The sequence below is a fragment of the Dermacentor silvarum genome, chromosome 4 (assembly GCF_013339745.2).
Source record: "Dermacentor silvarum isolate Dsil-2018 chromosome 4, BIME_Dsil_1.4, whole genome shotgun sequence".
Taxonomy (NCBI): Eukaryota; Metazoa; Arthropoda; class Arachnida; order Ixodida; family Ixodidae; genus Dermacentor; species Dermacentor silvarum.
Window position 1 is genome coordinate 138716292 of NC_051157.2, and position 15581 is coordinate 138731872.

Here is a 15581-nt window from a genome sequence, read left to right on the forward strand (position 1 = left end):
ATCTTTAAACCCTTTTTTCTCAAAACATGTTTTTTTGCTATGTGCAGTTGCGCGAACAGTGATAACTCTCCGTGTAATAAATATTTTCGCGTAAAATTTTGCGTGCTGTTTTGTTATACATAGAGCTGTGCATTCAAGCAGAATAATGAAAACGAGCAGTAACTTTTTATACTATGGCGAATTGCGTAAAAAAAACACCTGCCGGATATCATCTTTATTAGTTTTTTATGATAACGCGCCTCAGCTTTGAGATACGGTGATGATGGTGCTTAGATGCACAGACTGTTGTCCTCACTACATACCTGCCAAGTTGCATTTGAATCGCATCGACCATACTTCACTTATGACTGTTGGCGCAACATGCATATTTCGGCACATTTTGATTTTTATAAAAAAAAGAATTTTAATTTTCTGCAATTTTCTGATTTTAAACATTCAAAATAACTAAGCTTTACACACCACAAGTGCAGTTGTAACTTTTGGACCGTTACTGTGAAAATTTTTCTCGAAGGTGGTGACCTACCTTAAGGGCTGCAGAAGTAGGCGTCTCTTTCCTCCTTTACAATCACCATATATGTAGAGCAAACGCGCCTTCTTCCGACGCGCGAGAGGCCGTGGGGGAGGGGGGGGGGGAGGGGGAGGGAAGGGAGGCGACGTTTAGCTGTGGCACCAAGTGCCTATTTATATCAGAGGCTCCGGCAACAGTCACCAACGCCGCACGCATTTTGAGCGAACGCGGGCAAAACGCCGACGGCGTCGACAACAGTTCTGCGTGTTGCCGGTGCTGCTGCTGCATGTCCAAGTTTATACAGCTGATAAAGCTAATATCATTACTCCAAATTTGCTATCGCAATTGATGCTTCGCCTTTCAGGTGATACTGCGACAACTTTTTAACACGAAAGTGTTTTATTCCGGGGTCCACCAAGACTTCACTGACGCATTTCCGTCACGGAAATACGTCATAGAACATAATACAAAGAAAGAAACCAGAAGAAAAAGTTCCACAAACATGCAAAATTTGGGAATCGAACCCACGACCTCTCGGTCCGCGACGATAGATCGCCGAGCGTTTAACCCATTGCGCCACAAACGCATTTGCACAGAGCTACACAGACGCGCCTTATATATCTAACACTCCTCCGTGTACCCGCGCTCTTGTTCGGGGTGGTGCCGCCGCCTACGAGCAGAAAAGAGAAGTACTGCATTATGACACTAACGCGCACCGACAGTGAACGCTTCGGTGGTCTCACCACTACGGCGCCTCGATGCCAGCATTCGAAGGGACGCTGGCATCAAGAAGCACTACCAACGCCACCTAGGTGGCGTTGGTAATAACGTTCACCGTACTCAGCACAGCGGAGCGTGGCCTCCGCAATTAGCTCTGAAAATGTTTCTGAAGTTGATCGCGGAGGCTGCAATTACGACGCGCTGTACGCGCTGATTTGACTCGGTGACGATTCAGTTACGTGCTTTGTCTTGCGCGTTGTATTAGTGTGTCAGTTACGTGCTTCGTCTTTCGCGTTGTGCTAGCGTGTGCAGCGTAGTGCAGCTTCCATATGCACGACGGTTGCTCATGGTCATCGACGTTGGTAGTCGTGATGGAGGAGACGTGCCACCAGGCGTCAGCGTGGGTGCATCAACGCCTAAGGGCGCTTTAGCCACAAAACACCAATAGACATTATATATCAATGTGCAATAAACATTACACTACTTCTGTGAAGACACGTTTCACTTTCGTGTTCTATACCGATTCCTATATAAGAGGGATCAACCACATTTTTTCCCCTTTCCTTTGCTTCACTCTGGCATATATAAGGTGTGCTATCCTTGCCAATAAAACCAGCTGTTAGTCAGCGCTTGTGTGTACGTGTCTCCCTTCTTGTGGTCATCTGTTTGCGCTGTTACCCAAAGTTTCAACTTGTGAGCCTATAAAGCTTCGCTTTAAAATCCGGCAGATCCAACGCCCTCTGGGAATCGATGTTATGCGAAGCAGTGTGCGGGGAGCCTACCAAGTTACCGAAACGATCATGAGAGAGAGAGAATAAACTTTAATTCAAAGAGCACGCGAGCGTAGGTAGCTCCTCCGCTCTGCAGTGGGTGGTCCCCTCAGTCCAGGAGTCCAGCGGCCTTAGCTGCCCTTCTCGCTCGATTGACCAGGTTGAGCTGGTCCGTCGAGTCGGAGCTGGACAGCGCTGCCTCCCATTGCCGTGTGGTGGGGTGTGTTATGGGTGTGAGCTGTGGTGTGTTTGCGCAAGCCCATACCATGTGGTAAAGCGTTGCACATTGATCACAGTGTGGACATTTATAGGAAAACAGCGCAGGGTGTATGGCCTGATAAAGACTCAAATCTGGATATGTGTTTGTTTGGAGTTTTCGCCATATTACGGCTTCCTCTCGCGTCAGAGCATTATGGGGTGGAGGTAGTGTTGTTCGTGAAAGGCGATAGTGTTGTAGGATGTGAGTGTAGGTCAATGGTGTGGGCTCTGGTTGGAACTGCTCGGCGCGGTCATCTCGTGGCTCCCGGTGTGCATGCGCTCGGGCGTAGGCGTGTGCCTGCTGATTTCCGCGTAAGGACTCATGCCCGGGAGTCCACACGATTTGTATGTATGGTGGCAGCTGGTGCGCTCCATTCAGAACGCGATGTGCAGCCCTGGAAATTTTGGCCGTGTAATAATTTCTGCATGCCGTCTGAGAGTCCGTCAGAACTATGACGCAATCCCAGTGCGGTCTCGTCGTGATGGCTAACGCTATCCCTAGTTCCTCTGCCTCCGCAGAGCTCACTCTGGAAACCGACGACGCATTTATTTCAGTCCCGTGATTGTCCACTACGCTGGTGACGAATGTGGTGCTTCTTGCGGTGCTGGCTGCGTCTACGTACAGGACGTACAAGGGCGGTTTCCATACTTTCTCGCGAGCGCCTGCGCTCCGTCCGATGTGGAAGTTTGGGTGCATGTTCCTGGGAATCGGTGAGACGTGCATAGTTTCTTGTATTCGTGTCGGGATTTTTGTCAGTGCGCTGGTCTTCCGTGCGGAATATCCAAGATGTTCCAAGACGCAGCGTCCCGTTATTGTGCGTAGTAGTCTTTCCGTCTGGCTTACCAGGTGGGCCTCTATGATTTCCCGTGCGTTGTTGTACACCCCTATCTCCTCGAGGCGAAAAGTAGCCGTTCCGGGTGGGAGTCCGAGCGCTAGATAGATAGATAGATAGATAGATAGATAGATAGATAGATAGATAGATAGATAGATAGATAGATAGATAGATAGATAGATAGATAGATAGATAGATAGATAGATAGATAGATAGATAGATAGATAGATAGATAGATACTTTCAAAGTAGCAAATGTTCGCCAAGAAATGCTTCGCATTTAATAACTTTTTTGCCTGTCGTTTCTATGTACGATGAAGGGAGGTGCTGCTAGTAACCCAACATATTGCACAAACTTTTTTTACATTTGATTCGACAACTGCTGACGCACGCAGGGCCTAGAATTTTCTCCAGCCAGTTACTTTCCAACTACTCATCACTCTTTAGGTTTGTAGTGACGCGTGTATCAAAAGGAATAATTACTTCAAGAGAAATTCTAACAAGCAACATGAAATCTGTATGAAATATATAGTATGCAGTGCGCCTGCAAGCGGAATTGTGTATGCTTCCTTTCTGGTCAGAACACGAGGCTCGAGGATGCGCTTAATCACTTTAATTTGCGTTCTTCAATTTGCTGCATCAAGTTTCGATTACAGAGGCAGGGCTTCGCTAGAAGACGTGAAATCGGTAAGTCCTTTGTCCTCATAACCATAGCGCTTCCAGGCGAAAAAAATTCATGATAGTGGCTAACCATTGCTTTTACTGCGCCTTTAAAATAATTATTTGTAGGACTCAATCTATGTTTTGGTACATTCTATGAGCAACTACTTAAGTGGGAAAACAAAATTGGGTGGACGCTTAAGCTTCGCTTTTAAGACTGGAACGCGATAGCATTCAAAGATCCCTGACTGCTTCTCATGCTTCCCGACAACTGCAGCTTAAGCAACCGTAATGGTTACCGGGAAACACTGGCGGTGAACGCCATGCACGAAGGCGAGCTTTCTGGTAGAAAGGCGGTCTCTTGGGTGGGCGATCCCGGAGGTATTGCAAAGCCACGCCAAAACAATGCATAATTTTCAAGTTTGCGTTTTTGTTTCGTACTTTTATTATTTCAGCCTGAAAAGATTTAACATAAAAGGCATGCGCTGTGGGTGTTTTGTTTCATGACATTTGTTTGTGGATTGTCATTCTCAAAATTCCGAGGAACAGCTTTGCCAAGAATGCAAGACAAGGTATGAGCAACATTAATGATAGAATGGTGTGGCATACCTAAATATATTTGGAGGGCCTGCGTGGTTGAGGATGATCTTCTCGGCCGCGGGCGGCAATGCCGACGCCTGGCATGGCATGGCAAGAACTTTATTTTGGTCCAGAGAAACTAGGGCCCGACGGCAAAAGCCCCCAGGCTAAGTCGGTGGCTCTGCCCACGTGGGCACTGGTAGGCCAAAGGCTTTCCCGATGTCGTGAGCTCTCCGGACGGCCAGGAGTTGATCTTGGAGGACTTCGCTGGATATGCGTCGACTCCAATCCTCCTCACTGTTGAGGTCCGAAGCGCTTTGGTTGGGGCATAGCCAGAGCATATGATCAAATAGACACGGAGTGTGCCCACAACTTTTACATTCCGCGGGAAACTCCTGGTCAATTTTGTTAAGCACAAAAGGTGTGGGATAAGATTTAGTTTCAATCATTCTTAATGTGACTGCCTGAGCTCGGTTCAGCTTCTGATGGGGGGGGGGGGGGGGGGAACTCCTGCCGTCCCTATAGTGTGAAGTGATCTCGTGTAAGTACTAAGTGGGTCTTTGTAGGAGCCGCAGTCATCCTGGAGCAGTTCCCGATCTGATGCGCGGCATGTGAGATCTCGCACAGTTGAGTGAGCTTGCTCGTTAGGATTGCAGCCATTGGGGCTGACCGAGTGGCCCTGATGAGCCGGAAACCAGACTAAGTGTGAGCTATCCGGTTGCTCATAATTAATACTGTGTATAAGTAACTTGTGTGCTTCCATTGAGACGAAGCCGGCTGAGTAGTTCCTAATAGCTGTACGGGAATGGGAGAAAATCGTGGAGCTTCTCCTCATTGTAATTGCAAGTGCTATGCTTGCTTCTTCGGCGGCATGAATTGAGCTCGTTTTTAGTGACGCCGCGCTTAAAAATTTACCGTTCTCATCGACCACGGCAATTGCGTAGCGGTTGCCCGATCCGCAACTAGTTGCATCGAGAAAAAGAGCTGAGCTTTGTTGGTGGTGCAGTTTACCCAGAATGCATTTGGACCTGGCGTCCCTTCTGCCCTCGTTGTGGACAGGATGAATATTTCTAGGTATGCGGTCCACAAGTAATTGTGTCTCCGCCTCCACCACCACAGCCGTAGCACACATCTATCTGTCGTCGGTAGAGATTACAGGGCATGAGTACGTTACCACAAATGACGTGGTTTGGCACTCTTTGTCCCTTAAAAAGTACCACCGCCATTGTAATATGCCGACGCCAACGCCAGATTTTCTGCGACACGGGGCCCTTAACGCTATCGCGTTAAAACAACAAGCAAAACTCTCTCACAAGGCGTCACAAGTGTTCGAAATATTTAGCAAAGTTAAAGTTTTGTGGCGCGTTTCACCCATCCAAATCCTATTTTGTTTCTGCGGAAACACTGTCTTTGGTGCCTGAACATTTGCAAAGAATGCATTGTGGCGATCTGCAATTTTTAAGGACGCTTCGAGTAATAAGTAGCACGAAGCCAGCACAGCAGCGTTTGTAATTGCTATCCTCAGTGTGTCGGTCAGCTCCACTGTGTTGAGTCGTTGACATTATGTGAAAGTGTGAATATAAATCTGAGGAAATATGAATACAACACAGTGTAACTATAGTGCTGTCGGGCAGCAAGCGCACTCTGCCGTTTGAGCAAGCATTGCCACTAGATAAGTGCGCACAAAGGTCACCACACATTATCAGTGAGCTGGTCAAGCCCATTTTTAGTGTAACATATCCGTGGTTTACTTCGCATAATATGCGTAGCGTGCGAGGATGTGGATCATATTCTTCGTTGCTATGCGATAGAAGTTGAGCAAAGAAGGAAGGCTCTTAGAAACCCACAGCGTAATCTCAAGAAACTTCTTGTCATTCACATTCAATCTATGCGCTAACCACCTCCCAAGCATTGTGTCCCCTAGTGACGACGATGGTGAGAGGATTCCATACTGCACAGCCTCCGCATGGGGTCAGCGCATACTGAGGCATCGCTCCGCAATACCGAACTCGCCGCGTTGCCGCAGTGTAGAATTGACGGTCTTGTTGATTACTATAGTCGGGTACAACTTAAGAAGACAGGAGAGTCCCCCCCCCCCCCCGGCCCAGATGACCGAAGAGCAGCAGCCGATTGCCTCCGCGACTAAAGAAATAGTCCTGATGGCGCGACTCAGCCCAGCTCGAAGCGCGATCTATCATGTTCTCCGTTTGGCTATTGTCACGTGTCATGTTCTCGTTGGCTATCGATTGGCGATCGCAAGGTATTGGCCGCGTTTTTGGGCTAGACTAAGCCCTACCAACTCATCCCTACAGAATTTTCCGGAATTTGTTTATTATTGATCGATTATCGATTAGCTATTGATTGTCTATCCAGTGCATATCGCAAGGCTTGGCCACGCACTTGGGCTAGGCTAAGCACAACCAAGTAATCCCCAGCATTTTCCGGAATTTATTGATTATTGATCAATTATCGATTCGCTATTGATTGGCTATCGATTGGAAATCGATGACTGGCTAAGCTTAAGTAGTCCCAAGCATGCTCATCTAGACTTAGCCAGGCTCAGCTTCGCTAGTTCACGTGGGTATGTGTCATTGTGCTTGGACCCTTTCTGCACTACCGCCAGGATCGGCACACATTTTTTGTCCGGGTCGGACGGACTAACTGCTGTCCGCTGTTAATATTTGCGGCGACATTCCATCCTTCATACTTCATCACGGCTTTGTCACGGAGCGTTTGCGTCAGGCGTATAAGCGGGGCTGCATTTTCTGCGCTCCCGGCGCGCTCCGTTTTATTGCGATAGCAATTATATGGACACTCAAGGCGATATTCCGCCGTCGCCGTGAGGTTACGTATAAAGTCTACGGGCGATAAAATTGTCGCCGCAAGTATGCGACGGTGAGCTGGCAATCGCGGCTCGCCCAGACAAGGGCGGGAAGCGGCAGGGAAGCGCAGTCTTCCAGTCGCGAGCAACGCTCCCGAGGGAGGGTAGGGAGGCGGAGGGGCCGTGCTTTACTGCGGCCGCGCGCTCCCGCCGCGCCGGAAGGCTTCGTAGAGAGGGAGGAGGGGGACGTTCTGCGCCGCGAGCTTCCGTCCGCGCGGCTGTATCTTGAAGACCATCTGCGGTGGTGGCACAGTCTGCCATACCTGTGTTTTCGCGGCTAAGATCGCGTTGATGCGAGCGCCGGCACGAAGCTCAATTCGCTCGCTGCTGCTGCTGCGCTGACTAACTCCAGCGTTTTGACAGCCAGTTTCCGCGGGTCATCGGGTAAGATGCGTTCATGTTTGGTTTTGTGCGCGCCTGACACCATGCTTGTTAATTTAGTTAGTATGTCTATGTTTACAAGTTTATACGGCCGATAAAACTACTATCCTTACTTTGTATAGCTGTCCACTAATTTGCTATCGCAATCAATGCTTCGCCTTTCGGGCGATACTGTGACTTTTGATATTGCCTAGAGTGCGCGCGGAAATATGATGACGAATATCTTGAATGAGGTGCTCTATCTATATCGTTTAAGAGCGAGTTTTAGTAAAGTGGTGCTGCCTTCGGTTTTTTTTTTTTTTTTTTTTGTAGCGTTAGCTACACTGGCCTAGCCAAGCCCGTTTCGCGCGGCACATCAAGAGCCGTGCTGCGCATGCGCAAGGATCAGTGATGTCACACGGCTTGCGCACCGAAGCCACCGGAGCCGGCACCTCTCGCGCACTCCGCCGCCGCCGGTCTGCGCATTCCAGAGGAGTGACGTCGTAGCCGTGGTAGACGCACTGGCGCCGGCGCGCGCTCGCTGTGCAGTCGCCGTCTGACACTGCGCTGGAGCCGCTGCGCTTCTGACTGGCGTTTGCCAGTGTGGTATAGCCATGGAGAAGGAGAGCGCAAATGCTGCTCAACAGCGCAGAAGAACGGAGAAGCTTGACTCATCGGATCCCGAAGTAGTTGCCTGGCAATTAGCGGTTGAGCGTAGGAGAAATGAACAGAAGAAGGCTAAACGTGCTGCGGAGACACTGGAGCAAAGGGACGAACGTCTAGCAAAGCGGCGTTGCCAGGAGGCTGAGCGATGTGCCCGACCACCCCTGCAGCAACAACAAAACGCCGTCGATGACGTCAAGGCTCGCCGATCGACTGAATATACTGTGAAACTCAGCGAAAGCGCCACTGCGACTCGGACCTTCAGCTGAACCTTTGCTAACGCTAGGTATATCCTGGCATAGCCGAGCTAAGCCACTGCAACTATTTTTTTAGACAACGGTCCTGCAAGGCTCTAATAAAGAGTTTCTTACACGTTCTTTGGTTAGCCGTCTGACACACATAATAAACGTATGTCCGCCTTGCCTTACAATAACTCTGCAAGAGCGCCATGTTTGCTAAACTCATAGTTGTTTTACAAAACAATATCTGTAGAGTAAAAAAAAAGCACCGTGTATACCTGACACTGTGGTCATACTAAAGCCGCATCCACTCACTTGAAAATCCCGGAAAACGCTCATTGTGTTCCTTCGAGTTCTAGCATGAGGCTATGGACCCAAAAGAGTGCCGTCATACGTGCCGACACTCGCGAGGCAAGACGTCATGAGTAAGATGATATAAATGGCGAAGAGAATCGTTGACATTAAATGAATTATCAAATAACAATACTACAAAGCAGACAAAAAGGTACTGGGAGTTATAGCTAAGCTGCATTGCAAAGTACACATGTAAACATGTCCAGAAGCATTCCACGCATGACCGATGTTCACAGGAGGACGCATACCTAAAGTGGTTAGTAGTAGTCGAATAAAAAATCAGTCGCGCTTGAAGCAACGTTCCGAAAAGGGAACTTGTCACCAGAGAAACGACCGGAGCATTCTATTTTCCGTCATCGCTGTGCAATTAAGCGTTCAGATCTTTGTATGCAAAACTCTGCAGCAAGCGTCATTAAACCGAAACCCAAATGCGTCATAGCCAGTGAATCGTTTTTATGCAAGCGTCATAACCTGAAGTTCGGGTGCTAGCTTAATTTGGGTCGGTGAACCCGAATTATATCCTAACGACATTGAGAATAGATAGTTATCGAGCGTTTACCAAAGGCACATGAAGATATTTTCTACTTGGTACCGTGCATACAGGCCCCCCATTTCATGATTTAAATAAAGTTCTTTCCACGATGTTGTGTTTTAAGCGAATATTTCATGGGCTGTAAAATGAGCCTCAGAAAAATACAACAAAAAATTCGCAGAAACCATCGACAATGATGGTTGATGTCAGCGAATAGCCGAGCACTTACGGGACAATATTCGCTTCATTAAAAGAATGGTGCGGTAACTTTGGTTGCTTGCTATTTCATTTAGTAATTCTGTCGAGAAGAGAACGTATAATTGTACTACAGGTGGTTACACACGTAAGGGCCGACATCGTAATATGTGTGTTGTCTCCAGAGGTTCGAGTGCTGGAGAGGGAGTTGACCAAACCTTTAGATGCCACCAAAGCCCTCAGGCGTTATAAATATAACGTTAAAGACTCATATTTGGCGACGGACGGGTCCCACAACTTAGTTGCGCGCGAGCAAACGCCCTTACCATCGGCGCGTTCGCATCAGCGGCGGAAGTGCAATCACCACATAAACGGGAGAAAGAGCCTTATGTTATGCGGTCTTAACTTGCGAATGGTAGCAAACAGCAGACCCATTTCAGGGTGTTGTGTTAAAAGGGTTGGCCGGTCGGCGCGTGATAGTAGGGTGCATGGCTCAAAAACTGCTGGCTAGCGTCCTGCTCAGCCTCCCTGTGCGCATCGCCTTATTGGCCTATGAGTCATTGCGCTTCTGTGACACAGTGAAAGATCCCCAAACTATAGATTTTAACGTATAACTCCGCAAGGGGGCCAACCGGAGCCGATCTGCTCTACATTTGCTCCCATTTCAAACTGAACTTTCCGCGGTATTTCGCCTCGAAACTTACCGCCATCTACACCGTTCGACACAGCTCGAGAACGGCATCCAGAGAACCACACGTAAATCCATGAGTACGTATGTCAAGGAATTACTCAATGCGAAAGTTGCAAAGTGGTTGCCGACCAGCTGGGCCTACCCAAGAAAGGTAAGTCCGTGTCCCGAGACTACGTGCCTCACGCCTAGCGCATCGCGCCTGAAACCGAGCGTCGTGCTCATGCCTAGTGCCTCGTGGCCGATGAACTCCCGCACAACGTGTGTTTAGACCCAGAGTCGACTTGCACTGCCACCTCCGGGGGCGAGAACAATGGAACGGAGATGGAGTGTACCTTTGACATCAATAGTAGGAGTACTATAGACATACAGTGTACGTGGTGCAAGATGGGAAATGGAAACAAGCCATTAAAAGAGCCCGCCGCAACAACCGTCGTGACTAATAATGCTAAGGGAGAGAAAAACAGGGAGTCCGCGCCTTAGACACCAACCGCATTCCCGTGCACGCAACCACCGAAGGCGAAGAAGCCACAGTACAAGCTACCGCAACTGCCCGAAGATGAACGTAAAGTTATCTTGAGGCCCCAGTCGGGTCTGCAACTATCCAAGTGGTCAAACGTGGCAATAACAGTCTCTCTTCCGAAAGCCTACCAATTCAGCGGCCATAATTTAATGAGAAAGTAACAGTGCAAGTGCAGCGGAAAAAAGCCTCATCATAGCAAGCACTGACTAGTACTTACTCGCATACATAAGACGCCACAGGGGCCAAACCATCCAACGTGGAGGAAGCACCTTAAATGTCACCCCTTACATCAAACTACCGACCGACTCCTCCATGGCGAGATCCACGAACTGATACCAGGTATGACGAGTGATGACTCACGTGGATACGTGGACGGATGCAAGATGGTTTGGAAGCGAAAGCTGGGTAGATCGATGTCGGCCGTTATTACTTCGAAGAATCACCCGTACATTTCGATGTGAAAGTTCAGGGCGCCCAGCTTCGCTGCCGGCCGTATCGCAAGACCCTACAGTACTGTAAACTTTGTGGGGATTTGGGCGACCGACAAGGTGTGGGCCCAAACCCCAAGGAAAGCTTCTGCTACAGGTGCGGCCAAACTAGCCAAGCACCGAATCACGAATGCAGCCTAGTGTCCAAGATCTGCAAACCTCCCCACGAAACTGCAAGAAAAGAACGCAAGAAGAAACTCAAGCAGCCACCGCATCCTCTCCATATGAGGCAGCAAACAGTGCAAAAACAGCAAGAACAACCGCAAGCATGGGCCTCCGAGCTCGACTCGAACTTCTCCAGAGCGCCCTCGGGCTGTAACAGAACCACTACTATCAGTTCGAACATGACCACTTACAGACTTCGGAGTAGATCCAAGGCAAGATCGCGCCAATCGAGATCAAGATCACGATCCGAGTCAAGATCGCCATCCATTTCGACGAAGTGGGTCAGTTATGCCGATATGGCAAGCGGCCGACGCCCATCAGAAGAGGCGGAGGAAACGGATATGAGAAGCGAAATCGAAAACCTCAGACTAGTAAACCTTGCTCTGACACAACGCTGTAAAGAACAGCAAGCCCTCGGCAAAATAACGAGTGAAATGAAATCTAGACTCGAAGAAAACCTAATAGATAAATTCGAAGAAAGGATGCTAGCCAAGTTAGAGGCCAGAATTTTGCGGAAATTAGAAGCCAGAATGCAGGCCGTGATCGAACCCAAGATACAGGTTACAGTGCAACGTGTCCAACGTATGCAACGTAAACGCAATGTGAAACTGAAAACGCACATCGCCCTGCACACGAAGTAAGTTGAAGAATACGCCGAAAATCTTGACAGTCAAAACTGTAACCGAACGTGCGACCGACTTCAAGGTGCCTTGAGTACCAGGAAAGCATGGAATATCCTGAAATACCTCATTACCGCAACACGAAACGAAGATAACCTCAAGACAAAACCTCGCGCGGCTGATTCACAATAACGGTGGCTCACAAACAGAGATCCTAGAATCGGTTAAAAAGAAGTTAACGGGAAATTATATCCCAGGCACAAAACCGAACTTCACCTACAGTGGGAAATCAAATGCAGAACTAGGCCAACCTTTCTCTTGGTCAAAGAATGAGGCGGCCCTGGCAAAGTTAACAGAAATACCTCGCCAGGAGAGTATCGAATCAACAACAAAATCCTACGCAACCTCGACCACCGAGTGACGGAAAATTTACTCGCTTTCATTAATGAAAGCTGGAACAAGGGCGAGATTCCAGCAACGTATAAACACGCGGAAATCACGATGATTACTACACCAAACAAGCCGCTGGTGATACAGAATCTCCGTCCCATGGCTCTCACCTCATGCGCGGGCAAACTGCTCAAGCACATGGTGCACGAGACTCTCCTCGTACTTGGAAGACAACGCATATATCACAGACACCATGTTCGGCTTTCGTCAACATGCATCCACCCAAGACGTATTCCTTCAGCTGAATGAACATCTAATAGACTATCTCAACAAACGCAACAAGTGTTCTATCCTGCCTTTGACACCGTGTCGGATGAAGCCATCCTTCAAAATCTGCAACACCGCGACTGCGGTGAAAGAGCTTTTCGCTATGTTCAGAATTTTCTGAGAAAGAGAACAGCAACCATAGGAGTGGGAAATTTCCGTACAGAGAAATTTGACACACCGAACAAGAGGACCCACCAGGCTCTGTCATCTTGTTGCTGATTTTCAATACCGCCATGATGCGGCTACCCGGAGAGCCCCGCGATATAAATGGCTTAGAACGTGCCATATACGCGGAAGGCATCACGCTCTGGTCAAGAATATTACCACTGGCAAGCAACTAAGCACACTGCAAGAAGCAGTCGATCCAAAGCTACCTCAGACCCTGGGGCTTGTAGTGCACTCCCGAAATATCCGAGTTTCTGGTTTTCTAAGCGAGAACACGAGGTAGACCACCAGCGCACCAACAACGCGACCCCAGTATCACCAAAAAAGTTGCAGTGGCTTAGCTCGGCTATGCCAGGATATACGTAGCGTTAGCAAAGGTTCAGCTGATTATTCTTAGCTTTCCTGGTTGTCTAGATTGTCAAGGATTAGCTTGATTGTCATGCTTACTGCTGCTCCAATGACACACACGCGGTATACGTATTATGTGGCACATGTATTCATTCCTCCTACGCTCAACCGCTAATTGCCAGGCAACTACTTCGGGATCCGATGAGTCAAGCTTCTCCGTTCTTCTGCGCTGTTGAGCAGCATTTGCGCTCTCCTTCTCCATGGCTATACCACACTGGCAAACGCCAGTCAGAAGCGCAGCGGCTCCAACGCAGTGTCAGACGGCGACTGCACAGCGAGCGCAAATGGCGTAGACATACTGAAAGTCGAGTCGTAGCGTTTTCTCGTCATTCATAAAGCCGGTCGGGTGCCGCTACGCTTCCCAAATTGCAGGCCTCACTCGTGCAAGCAAGGCACCGCATCAAACGGGTCGCCGACAGGCGGCACTGCTTTAAAGAGCAAGGCACGCTCTAATTGTGCATGCACGTGTAACTACTCGAATCTATTTCTCTCTCTCGCTAGTTCAGAAATAAACGTTTATTTCTCTCTCTTAGCTCTGCTAAAAGGCGGCGCTCGTGCCGAACAATCGCAGGCATGTCTCTCTAAGCTAATCCTCCTCTCCCGCTTCTCTTCAGATATTTAGGATAGAGCTCTCATAAATGTAATGCACAGGGAAATTTCGCCGAGCCCATCTCACGACAACTGTCGATGGTAATGAGCACAGTATTGAATCAATATAGCGGCTCGACGTATTGCCACCGTCGAAACGAGTCCTGTATGAGGCGTATACTGCAGCGGGACGCCTCTATCGTACTTCCCTAAGAACACGCGATGCCACCTAGTGCCGCCGCCGCGACGCCTGCGCGTGCCCTCCTGAAATGCATGGCGAGCCGGTGCGTGCTAACGCTTCGAAACACGCAATGCTGCGGCAACCAGGCACCTTTCTCGCGCTTCTTTCTGGACACACTCCGCCCTCTAGTGACACTGCTGAGAAGTCCGCGTGTGGCCTTCGAGACGAGAAGTGTGGCGCGCCGGTGCCTGCCAACGCTGAAAATTGTTCCCTCACTTGACGCACAAGCAGCGGAACATTATCAGTGACCCGAATTGGTGAGAGGTTCGTTGCAGAATGGCACATACTGAGCGCATTCATGGCGCAGCTCGCGAAAGCGTTGGCGTGAAAGACCTTCACTGAAAAGCGGTGCATACCTAGTGCCTTTGTGGCGCAGCCTGCTAAAGCGTCGGGTTGGTCGGGTTGCTGTCCTTGAGGAACTCGTGTCATTAGGGTTCGATTGCGCTCAGGATTAGAGAAATTTAAGAGATATGTTTATGGCGTTAGCATTTTATCGAAATTCACGAACTTTCGGGTTGATCTTTATATGCTTGTATCGATGTATTTTTCTAACAATTTTCCCGCCTACCCGAGTCACTAGGCAGTCCATGGTCGAATCGGTAGCTCAAAGGGATGCTCTGCTGAGTGAACAGGATTCAAAACCAACCACTGGACCAACTTGAGCCACAGAGTATGTCGCAATACCTACATATGTGCCACTCTTCAACGAACCTCTTTCATGCGGACATGGGCCACTGTAGATGCGGGGCTGGGTAGGCACCGCTACTCAGTGGAGCTCATTGACGACTACTTGAAGCACTGGGTATGTCCCACTAGCTCTGCGCTAGTCTCCAATGAACCTCCTCGATGCCTCGCTTGGGTTATTGGGTATGTGCCGGTAAGTATGTGCCGCTCTTCAATGAACGTCTTTGACGCCAACTTGGCTAACTAGGTATAGGCCGCTTTACAATCACAAAAACATTTTGGCAGAACCCGCCTCGCAAGTCCTGTTGACGGTAATGCGTTAGCATTGATTCAATACAGCGACACAACGTATTGCCACCGTCGAAACCTGCCATGTGTGAGGCGTGTACTGCAACGGGACTCCTATTTCGCGCCTAAGAATACTTGGAGCCATCAGGCACCGCCGCCGCGAAGCCTGCGCACGGCCTCTCAAATGCATGGCGCGCCCTTGCATGCGAATGCTGAGGAACGCGTCATGCGGCAACCGGGCTCCTCTCGCGCGCTTATTTTTGGACACGCGACGCCGTCTAGTGGCACTGCCGAGAAGTCCGCACATGACCTCCGAGAAGCGTGGCGCACCGGTGCCTGCGAACGCTGAGAATTGTTCCCTCGCTTGCCGCACACTCAGTGGCACGTACTCGGTGACCCAAGTTGGCGAGAGGTTCATTGTAAATCGCCACATAGCCAGTGCATTGATAGCGCAA

General features: G+C 49.2%; 1 protein-coding gene across 1 annotated transcript in view; it reads left to right on the top strand.

Moving 5' to 3' along the window:
- The first annotated feature begins 3684 nt into the window (after positions 1-3684).
- Positions 3685-15581, top strand: part of LOC125945021 (uncharacterized) — a 60901-nt gene continuing 49004 nt past the window's right edge. The window contains exon 1 of the mRNA XM_049666570.1: positions 3685-3775. Coding sequence (XP_049522527.1) covers positions 3686-3775 — 90 coding nt within the window. The 5' untranslated portion in view covers position 3685. The remainder of the gene's footprint in view (positions 3776-15581) is intronic.